The 11,632-nt window shown below is 45.7% G+C and overlaps 1 protein-coding gene across 2 annotated transcripts in view; it reads right to left on the bottom strand.

Annotated features, from left to right (window-relative positions):
* Window positions 1–1,093: 1,093 nt before the first annotated feature.
* LOC110001845 (F-box/WD repeat-containing protein 7) overlaps window positions 1,094–11,632 on the bottom strand; it is a 39,011-nt gene continuing 28,472 nt past the window's right edge. For both annotated transcript variants that reach the window (XM_065950713.1, XM_020657390.3), the window contains 8 exons: window positions 10,581–10,717; window positions 10,365–10,478; window positions 7,661–7,842; window positions 6,065–6,290; window positions 5,789–5,855; window positions 5,153–5,296; window positions 3,775–3,924; window positions 1,094–3,691 (listed from right to left, as the gene is read on the bottom strand). In XM_065950713.1, coding sequence (XP_065806785.1) covers window positions 3,558–3,691; window positions 3,775–3,924; window positions 5,153–5,296; window positions 5,789–5,855; window positions 6,065–6,290; window positions 7,661–7,842; window positions 10,365–10,478; window positions 10,581–10,717 — 1,154 coding nt within the window. In that variant the 3' untranslated portion in view covers window positions 1,094–3,557. The remainder of the gene's footprint in view (window positions 3,692–3,774; window positions 3,925–5,152; window positions 5,297–5,788; window positions 5,856–6,064; window positions 6,291–7,660; window positions 7,843–10,364; window positions 10,479–10,580; window positions 10,718–11,632) is intronic.

Raw genomic sequence — 11,632 nt, 5'->3', positions numbered from 1 at the left:
CATGTTTCTAATAAGCTCCACGAGCAGAAACGTGCTCAAACTAGGATCAATATTGGAGATGCTTTTGAAAAATGGAGAGAGGTTAAAACACTAAAGTAGAAAACACAAATCTATCTCCACCTCTCTGAGTCTCAGAGGTTTCATCATGAGCTGCTGTATATCCCACTTACACAGCCTGGCCACTAGAGGGAGCCAGATAGATAGAAAGATGAAGAAGACGATAGATGGATGATTTGATGGTAAACCCCAGTAGCAGAGCATCAGGCGTGCCGGTCGGGTGCTGATGTGATTGGTCGCTCTCAAATCTCAAACAATATTTGGTTCAGGGGAAATTGAAATTGCTAAATTATCGTAGATTTGTCCTTTTCTGCAATTATTTGTGTGTGTGTGTGTGTGTGTGTGTGTGTGTGTGTGATGGCCCTGATGGGGCTTACTATTGTGCTGTCAACTAGCTGCAAAGCCTCATGGGTAATAGATGAGAGGTCGTTTTCAGTGCCTTGCCAGCAGCTTAACTACACACACACACACACACACACACACACACACACACACACTCGTTTTGACCTTTTTTAATTTCTGTTTAATTTGGATCATTTTAATTGGCTGTTGTTTGCCCCACAGCGCCCCCTTTGGGTGGAGTGTAACACTTATAAGTTTGTACTTGAGTATTTCTATGCAGCTTTGGTACTTTTAGATTTCAGTAATTTCTTCAGTTTTCGACATTTGTATAATAAAGTATTTTTATAATTTGGATTATTCGTCACAGAGTTTCTTGAACTTTTCCCACCTTGCGTCTTTTCTTCCCCGAGGATACTGACGTGCGTGTGCTTGCAGGTATTTTTATGGGCCTGACGCTGGGGAAGTTTGGTTCCCCCCTTCGGCGCGGTTACCATAGCAACCTCCTCATGAGTTTCTGTATTTCTGCAGTCTGATTTACATTCAGACAGACTCCTGATGGTTTTCTTACCTGCAGTTCATCCAGCTTTTCATTCACTTGTTAAAGTCGTCATCGTGGCGCCGACAACCTCGTGGTTATGTCACACGCTCCATGCGTTGATAAAACGTTTCATATTGAAAAAGTCAAAACACTCAATATTTTATAAAACTCATCTTTATTCATCTCTTTTCATCTCTCTCTCCGCTCAGACATTCACAATATCTTCTTATAAAAAGCTCAATATTTACATCCTCTTTGTATTTACATTATTTTACACGATGACGTCATCAGAGCCTCACACCTGCAAAGGTCATCAGAGCCTCACACCTGCAAAGGTCATCAGAGCCTCACACCTGCAAAGGTCATCAGAGCCTCACACCTGCAAAGGTCATCAGAGCCTCACACCTGCAAAGGTCAGCGTCTCCGGAAAAGAGAAGAAAAAGAAAAGACTGAAGAGCTCAGACTGAAATACCACTTGTTGCCGGGGGAAACATCACCCGAATGTCTGCTTATTGGCTGGAAGTGTTGCCTGGCAACAACAGCTTATCGGATTAATATCTAAAGGGAGTTGTTTTATATTATTTATAAATATTTTATTTAATATTTTAGAGGCTGAGGAGTGACCTATTGGAGAATAACACGAGACTGTAAGGTAACTACGGAAGCACAGAAAGGACAAACTTATGAGATTGCTTTTCTTTTTTGTATGTAAAAAGACAAATAATTAAATAGAGCTGCAATGTTGATTCACTTTGGGTGCCAGGAGGAGTTAGTTTGAGGAATATGTGGAAAAAAAGCCCAAATTTAAAGTTTTTGAATTTTTCTGAGATTTTACACAAAAAATCTGAAAAAATAATTTGTAAAGACGACTATTATTTATTTAAAGCCCTAAAAAAACATAAACAAAAGTGTGTTTAGAGTAAAAATACTGCAGATGAACCCTTTAAAATTCTACATTTAGATTCAATTTTGTGATTTTTGGTATTTAGATTTCAACATTTGAGAAATAGAATCATCTAAAAATTTTAAGGAGATTTTTTGGGTGTTTTTGTACATTCATGTAGATCTAAGTTAATTGAATAGATCAGAAATCTCATAAAAAAGTGAATAAGTAGAAAACGTTCAAAAGCAGATTTCAGAGTTAAGTCTGATTTTCTTACAGATGTTTTCAGATTTTTACAAAGTTTTGGAGGAATTTACGGGAATGTTTTTTTTAAATAAATGACGATTCTTCAAATCTAAAAGAGATTTGAAATATTATTTGAAATACGTATGACTGATTGAAATGAGTTGTCCTTTAAGCGTTCAGTAAAGCATTAAACTGGTTTTTTCCCCACAGCAGATGTTTTGACTCGTCATGGCGAGAGAAGCTGAACGCAGCCATCGCAGTGAAAAACAAAAATGTCCTCCAGACGGCGAGTTAAACACATCGTCACTTTCTTTCACTTTTGGCAGGAACACGCAGTCGGAGGATTTGCACTACGAGTAAAATCACGGCGTAAATCTTCTAGGTGTGAGTCTGCGTGGATTAGTGTTCAGTTAACGTGTTGAAGACTTCAGTCTGAATCAAAGCGAGCGAGGTCGTTCTGACTCTTGTGGACGTGAGGCTCTGGATTATACAGTTCAGCTTCACCAGCTGATTTGACACATTTCAACAGATCTCGACCTCTACATATGTTACAGTACTGCACGGCTGAGACACACCGAGGACGTGAAGAGGCAACAAGACGGGAAACTTCACCGACAACTACGGAGCAGAAAGACAAAAAAACAAAGAAAATCTGACAAAATGACGTCTGAGGTGAAAACGATTCTCTGAACGTGATTCTCTGAACGTGATTCTCTGAACGTGATTCTCTGAACGTGATTCTCTGAACGTGATTCTCTGAACGTGATTCTCTGAACGTGATTCTCTGATTCTCTGAACGTGATTCTGTGAACGTGATTCTGTGAACGTGATTCTGTGAACGTGATTCTGTGAACGTGATTCTGTGAACGTGATTCTCTGAACGTGATTCTCTGAACGTGATTCTCTGAACGTGATTCTCTGAACGTGATTCTCTGAACGTGATTCTGTGAACGTGATTCTCTGAACGTGATTCTCTGAACGCCGCCCGTCTTTGTTGCCTCGTAACGTTCGCCCCGTGCGTCTCCCGCCTTCAACATTTGGTACATTTTGATTGGTTAGTTTGAACAGCGACATTGACTTCATCTTTAATTCAGCAGCAAAAATAAGTCAACGCCCACATCGACCACCTCTCGCTTGGATCCGTCGTTTGTTTGTTTGTTTGTTTGTCAACATTCTTTTGTTGTCGTAGAAACAATTTACATCCACGTTCCTGTCCATAAAAAAAAGTCCAAAAACATTCAGTCGTCCCCGCTGGAAGGATTTGTTTTGATTACATCATTCCAACTGAATTGTGGCGGCCATCTTGTTCTGCGTCCATATGAGCCTTGAACTGTTTTGTCATCAGGGCGTGTCTCACATCCATTCCTGTTTATGTGACGATTAGAGGACCGTCCAATCAACAACCTCTTTTGGTCCATTTTAAAAAACTCCCATTGTTCTCTTGGCGGGAACATTTTTCTGTCCCCTTTTGATGACATCACGCTGTCCGCTTCACTCGGACTCTTTCTTCCCCTCGTCCAGGTCAAAGTCCAGAACCAGCAGTTTGGTCTCCTCCGTGCCGTTCCTGCTGCCGGCCGCGCACACCAGCCTCGTGTCGGACGCTCTGATTCGCCAAACCACGCCCCCTGTTGAGCAAAAGAAGGCGTGTCGTTGGGTTATGACTCGTCTCACAGGAACAGGTGAGGGGTGAAGTCGGGATGTACCTCACCTGATCCTCGGCTCTGCAGCGCCACCACGTCCCTCAGCCAGGCTCCGGTCTTCAGGTCCCAGAGTTTGACCGTCCCGTCGTCCGAGCTGGACAGAACCAGACCTCTGCAGAACTGGAGACACGTCACCGCTGACTGGTGCTTATTGGGACCTGAAGGAAACCATAACATAAACCACTGTGACTCATGACATCATCAACACGGCAAAACCCCCTCACTCCCTCGACTCCCTCGACTCCCTCGACTATCTCGACTCCCTCGACTCCCTCGACTCCCTCGACTCCCTCGACTCTCTCGACTCCCTCGACTCCCTCGACTCCCTCGACTCCCTCGACTCTCTCGACTCCCTCGACTCCCTCGACTCTCTCGACTCCCTCACTCCCTCGACTCCCTCGACTCCCTCGACTCCCTCGACTCTCTCGACTCCCTCACTCCCTCGACTCCCTCGACTCCCTCACTCCCTCGACTCCCTCGACTCCCTCGACTCCCTCGACTCCCTCGACTCCCTCGACTCCCTCGACTCTCTCGACTCCCTCACTCCCTCGACTCCCTCGACTCCCTCGACTCCCTCGACTCCCTCGACTCCCTCGACTCTCTCGACTCCCTCGACTCCCTCGACTCCCTCGACTCTCTCGACTCTCTCGACTCCCTCACTCCCTCGACTCCCTCGACTCCCTCACTCCCTCGACTCCCTCGACTCTCTCGACTCCCTCACTCCCTCGACTCCCTCGACTCCCTCACTCCCTCGACTCCCTCGACTCCCTCACTCTCTCGACTCCCTCGACTCTCTCGACTCCCTCACTCCCTCGACTCCCTCGACTCTCTCAACTCCCTCACTCTCTCGACTCCCTCGACTCTCTCGACTCCCTCGACTCCCTCACTCCCTCGACTCCCTCGACTCCCTCACTCCCTCGACTCTCTCAACTCCCTCACTCTCTCGACTCCCTCGACTCTCTCGACTCCCTCACTCCCTCACTCCCTCACTCCCTCGACTCCCTCACTCTCTCGACTCCCTCGACTCCCTCGACTCTCTCGACTCCCTCGACTCTCTCGACTCCCTCACTCCCTCGACTCTCTTGACTCCCTCACATCCTCGACTCCGTCGACTCCCTCGACTCCCTCACTCTCTCGACTCCCTCGACTCCCTCACTCTCTCGACTCCCTCGACTCCCTCACTCCCTCGACTCCCTCGACTCCCTCACTCTCTCGACTCCCTCGACTCCCTCGACTATCTCGACTCCCTCGACTCCCTCGACTCTCTCGACTCCCTCGACTCCCTCGACTCCCTCACTCTCTCGACTCCCTCGACTCCCTCGACTATCTCGACTCCCTCGACTCCCTCGACTCTCTCAGCGATGTTTTTTATTCTTCCTCTCTCACCTTGCAGCGTGTGGATGCACTGCCCCGTCCTGACGTCCCACACCCGGACAGTGGAGTCGGCGTTTCCAGAGACCAGGATGTTGTCCCGCAGCTCCATGCCGCTGGTCAGTGACTGGTGACCCGTCAGCGTGTGGATGCACCCACCTGGTCACCGAGAAACACAAGGTGAGAAGTCAGGTGTACAAGAGGAACCTTAAATATTCAATTCAAATCAAAGAGCTTTATTAGCATGAATGTGTAAAATATATAAAAAATAATAAATAAAAAACTAAAAAATAATAAATAAAAAATAAAAATAAAATAAATAATAAATAATAATAATAAATAAAAATAAATAATAATAATAAATAAAAATAAATAATAATAATAAATAAAAAAATATAAAGAAGTGTAAATTATTATTTTATAGTGTGTGCGTGTGTATGAGATTAACACAAGTGTTATGTAAATAAATAAATATAAATATCATTAATACAATAAAATATTATTTATATAATATTATATAAATATATAAAAATAAATGTTTTATTTTTTCATTGTTTGGGATTAATGTCCACCTGTCAAATGTGGCGGCCATGTTTGTTCTACTTTTTTAAAAACAACCTTAAAGGAGCAGGAAGTGGTCGGTGTCTCTACCTGTCTCTGCGTCCCAGACTCTGATCGAAGTGTCCAACGAGCCGCTCACAACAAACGCTCCGTCGAACTGTGAAGAAGAAAAGACGTTCTGAACGATATCTTAAATAAACCGTCTTGACTTCTTCACCACGTTTTATTAAATATTCATTTTTAACTGATTGTTCTCGTCTTTAAAACTTTAAAACAAATTGTTTTAATTTCAAATGTGGCAGCAGAATGAAACTACAGGTGAAGTTTAAACCCCGCCCACTGAGCTCTGATTGGTTGGTTCCTTACCTGCAGCGAGTACACTCTGTTAGTGTGTCCCTGCAGCGTGTGCAGACACGCCTCCGTCTCGGGGTCCCACACCTTCACCATGTAGTCGTATCCCCCGGACACCACGCGGCGCCCGTCGTACTGAACGCAGCGCACCGCCGCCACGTGACCCGTCAGCACGTGCTCGCAGCGACCCGTCGACACGTCCCACACACGCAGCGTCGTGTCCCGAGAGCCCGACACTACCCTGAGAGAGAGAGAGAGAGAGAGAGAGAGAGAGAGAGAGAGAGAGAGAGACAGAGAGAGAGACAGAGAGAGAGAGACAGAGACAGAGAGAGAGAGACAGAGAGAGAGAGACAGAGAGAGAGACAGAGAGAGAGAGACAGAGAGAGAGAGAGAGAGAGACAGAGAGAGAGAGAGAGAGAGAGAGAGAGAGAGAGAGAGAGACAGAGAGAGAGAGACAGAGAGAGAGACAGAGAGAGAGAGGAGAGAGAGAGAGAGAGAGAGAGAGAGAGACAGAGAGAGAGAGGGAGAGACAGAGACAGAGAGAGAGAGAGACAGAGAGAGACAGAGAGACAGAGACAGAGAGAGAGAGAGAGAGAGAGGGAAAGAGAGAGAGACAGAGAGAGAGAGAGAGAGACAGAGACAGAGAGAGAGAGACAGAGAGAGACAGAGAGAGAGAGAGAGAGAGAGAGAGACAGAGAGAGAGAGAGAGAGAGAGAGAGAGAGAGAGAGACAGAGAGAGAGAGAGACAGAGAGAGAGAGAGAGACAGAGAGAGAGAGAGAGAGAGAGAGACAGAGAGAGAGACAGAGAGAGAGAGAGACAGAGAGAGAGAGAGAGACAGAGAGAGAGAGAGAGACAGAGAGAGACAGAGAGAGAGAGAGACAGAGAGAGAGACAGAGAGAGAGAGAGACAGAGAGAGAGAGAGACAGAGAGAGAGAGAGAGACAGAGAGAGACAGAGAGAGAGAGAGAGAGAGAGAGGTATGACTTCACTGCAGGGACAGCCAATCGGGACAGCCCGTTCAGCTTCAGAGAGGCCGAGGTTGTGTGTGTGTGTGTGTGTGTGTGTGTGTGTGTGTGTGTGTGTGTGTGTGTGTGTGTGTGTGTGTGTGTGTTTGACCCAGTTCCATCATCTGTGTGTACGTGTGTTAAAAGAGTGTGTGTGTTTATTAGTGTGAATGTTTTGTGTAAAGTGTGTAGATGTGTGTGTGTTTTTACAAATGCATTCATTCAGAGTTTGTGTAGGTGGTGTGTACTTTTGTGTGCGTTTTTACTATGTGCAATGTGTGGGTGACTGTAGTGTTGGTGTGTGTTTGGAATTGTGTATTTGTGTCGTTTGTAATTACTGTATCAGAAATGTGTGTGTGTGTGTATTTGTTGTACTGTGTGTGTGTTTTGTGTTACTTTATATGCACACTGAATACACAACTTTAAAGAATGTGTGAGTGTATAAATCTTTGAGTGTGTGTGTGCGTGTGTGTGTGTGTGTGTGCGTGCATGTGAGTCTATTTGGTTGTCATGGAGATGAATGCAGTAAAAAGTGAGGTGTTCCCTATACGTTGGCGCGTGTGTGTGTGTGTGTGTGTGTGTGTGTGTGTGTGTGTGTGAGAGTTACCGGTTGCCGTGGAGATGCATGCAGCGCACCGTGGACGTGTGTCCGTACAGCGTGTGGACACACTCGCCGCTCTCTGCGTCCCACACACGCAGCGTCCGGTCTGTGGAGCCGCTGATCACCGTGGCGACCGCCATCTGACTGCACCACACGCCGCCGCTGTGACCTGTCAACGTCCGCAGACACTGTGGGAGAGAAGACGAAAGACGATAAACACACACACACTGATCACTTAAAGGGCCAGTACACCTTTTTAATCAGCTATAAAGGTGATGAGAGCTGCATTCTTGTTAGTGTCCAGCAGGGGGCTGAAACAGTTTTACTCCATAGAGGTCTATGAGGAAGTCAAAAGGTCAGTTACACTCTTCTATTTTTCTCACATCCTCCATTTTTGTCTTCGAGTGTGTGTCAATATTTGCTCTGCGTTCACAGCTACTCTTGAAGGACACACACACACACACACACACACACACACACACACACACACACACACACACACACACACACACACACACACACACACACACACACACACACACACACACACACACACACACACACACACACAGATTGAAAAATGTAGTTTCACCTTGAAGGTGTTGTGGTGGTGGTTGTCGCGGTAACAGAGGGAAAAACTCTAGCAAGGTAACAGTTGCAGAGAGGATTTTAAAAGGTTCTACTCGCTGCAGCTCAGAGAGACACTCCTCGCGCTCGCCAGCGTCTGTGATGTCATCAGCAGACCCGTTTTGATAGAACTGTCGACGCGTCTGCTCGTAAAAGATCATTCAAATTTAACGGCCTCCACTTTTAACAGAGAGAGACGCAGCGGAAACATCTCGCCTCGTCATCCCCGCAGGCTACTGACTGAGGGTGTGTGTGTGTGTTTTTCTTTCTGCAGGGAGCACACACACGCTCACACACACACACACACACACACACGCTCACACACATGCTAAAGGGCAGGTCGAGACGAAGGAGCAGGAGCAGGTGTGTCAGTTAAAGAATGTTCAACCGAAACCAGATAGAGACACTAAGTCAGTGTGTGTGTGTGTGTGTGTGTGTGTGTGTGTGTGTGTGTGTGTGTGTGTGTGTGTGTGTGTGTGTGTGTGTGTGGGCAGAGGAGGGATTACTCACATCCTTTACCTCAGACACATTTTATATGTTGGATAAAAGTCGCTGCAAATGTGAAAAGACTGAAAACTAGATTTGATTTATGATGGTTATTTCATCAGATGGTTAGAATGTTTTTTTTTTTTTAAATCTCGTTTATCTCCAAGTTTTATTCTAATTGGACGATGACGATGCATCATTATTATAACTGGACTTGAGTTTGTATATTTCTTTTCTTGTCTTCTGACTCCTCAAAGCTCTTTTACACCGCAGGTCACACCTCCACATTCACACACTGATGGCAGAGGCTGCACAGTCGCCATAGGACGCCACAGTCTGAAGAATTTGAATCTACAGATGTTGACAGATGAGCGAGGCGTGCGTCTTTTCCCGCAAGTGGGGCGTGATTTTGGCGCATGCAACCGCAGACATCACTTCCTGGTCGTTCATAAGGCGAGGTTCAAAAATCCTCAAATGACTATCATCATTTTTGAATCATGTTAGAAAGCTCCAGACGATCGTAGACAGAAACTCTGGCCTCTTCCATGCCTTGGTCATTGTCAAAAGTCCTTTAGACATCTCGCTGACCTACATGGTGGATATATTCTAATTCATGAAGCAGACAAACGGGTCAGGGTGCTGCATCAATATGCCGTCTGATCACATTCTTACATTAACGACTCATTTCTTTGTGTCTTTAATGTCGGGGGAACAATGTCTGTTACAAGTTACACAACAACGGATTCTAGTAGAAGAAGAAAGAGATTTCAAAAGGAGGCCGAAGTAATGACATCAATAAGTCTGAATTCATGCTGCTTTACGTCGACCGCCAAGATGACAAGCTAGCTAACCGAACATGTTTGTTTTCTCTCAATAAAGTTTCACATGTAGGCTGACGATGTCCGGTTTAACAACAGATAGAGGAAACTACAGGAAACAGAGTCTCACTCTAACTTAATGATGATGCTCTCCATATTATTGATGATGATGATGGTAATGACGATGGTTTTTGTTTGATAACGACGACTTATAAGATGGTTTCTATACTGATTAGAGCTCTCAAGAACTGCCCTCAATGTTGTGCTTTGCCTCTGGTCACTTCCTGTCAGCACCTGTGTGTCCAATCAGACTCAAAGCTGATCGTTTGCTCTTACTCACATTGTTCCCTTTTTTCTAGATCCTTGCTTGTGTTGTTCTTACTCTCTGATGTACGTCGCTTTGGATAGAAGAGTCTGCTCTGTGAATTGTAGAATTTGATTTAAAGTTTGATCTGAATGGAACTGGACTCGGCTCAAGTTTTCCCCTCTCATTCGAGAAGAATCAGCCGACCTGGAAGACTTCAAATCTTCCTATAACGTCTAAACAAACGGGAATTAACGAGTCAAAAGGAAGCCGAAGTCACCGCAACATGATACTAACGAGTAAAAAGTCTGAGTTTAGGTTTTGTCAGTTCTGCTTGTGTAGCGAAAAAGGGAAACATTTTTAAAATCGTTGTTTTCTCTATGGGGTTTGGTGAAGCAGCAGAAACACACACACACACACACACACACACACACACACACACACACACACACACACACACACACACACGTCCTACCTTCCCAGTGATGGCCGACCACACTTTGAGTGTGTTGTCGTCTGAGCCGCTGACGATCAGGTCACCACTGAACTGGAGACAGGTGATCACGTGGTCGTCGTGGCCTTTCAGCACCTGCAGAGGGAAACGGATGTTAAGGACACAGACGCCATGTTGACACATCAAACACAGGCCGGCCGGTCGGCTGCATCAGAGCGAGCGGCTGTGACCGCTTACCATCGGCTCTCGCTCGTCGCCCTTCCTCCAGTTGCTCTCTATACGGTGCTGTCGGATGTAGGCCGATTTCCATGGGCTGACCGCCACGCCTGGCCGCACGCACTTCCTGCGCCGGGACGACGCACAATCTGACACACCTGGAGAGAGAGAGAGAGAGAGAGAGAGAGACAAAGACATGAAGCAACGCTGCCATCATGAACTAATCCCTTTACTTAAGGAAACAGAAAAGATCAATGACTAATAACTTCAGAATGTTTCAACTAATAACTACAGAAACAGCTGAGTCAATATCTAACATGACTCAGCGGTTTCATTAATGTGGTATAAGCTCACAAGCTAACGCTATATCGAAATATTAGAGTGATCTTACTCTCTGATCATTAATGAAACATGTTGAAGTGCTGGCTTCTCTGACAACAATGCAGCAGCCAGTATGTCCTCCTTCTAACTTTAGATTCTGCTCCTGAATGCTCTGGATTTGTTTGGACCAGAGAAGGTAGACGCTTTTAAGACACACCCCCACACGGCCGTTTTGGACGCCCCTCAGTTTGTCAGATATGAGAGCAGTTATCAGGTCAACAGGTGTTGCAGCGATGGAAGCGGTCAAGAGAAGTGGTTCAGATAGAAGTGATTGTACCCGACCTAAAAAGCCTCTGCATGTTTCTAATAAGCTCCACGAGCAGAAACGTGCTCAAACTAGGATCAATATTGGAGATGCTTTTGAAAAATGGAGAGAGGTTAGAACACAGAAAGGTTTACAGACCCATGCAGAGCTGGATAAACACTGAAGCTTCAGAGTCCACCACATGGTGACCTGAGTGAACATCCACTCTAGAGAGGAGGTGGGGGGGAGACAGCTCTCTATGATGTTTAGAATTTAGACTACAGTACCCATTTTAAACACTAGGGGTCAGAGTTACATACTGCTCCTTTAAGTGTAAAAGTTTGAGCTCACTGAAAGCGTCATTAGTATGTCGGCCTCACTTTATTTTCTGCATTTATATTCTACCTCTGACGCCGACACTGTTCCCCCGGTGTGACGGCGATGAAGC

Source organism: Labrus bergylta, chromosome 22 (assembly GCF_963930695.1).
Source record: "Labrus bergylta chromosome 22, fLabBer1.1, whole genome shotgun sequence".
NCBI classification, from domain to species: domain Eukaryota; kingdom Metazoa; phylum Chordata; class Actinopteri; order Labriformes; family Labridae; genus Labrus; species Labrus bergylta.
This window is presented reverse-complemented; position numbering and strand designations above follow the sequence as displayed.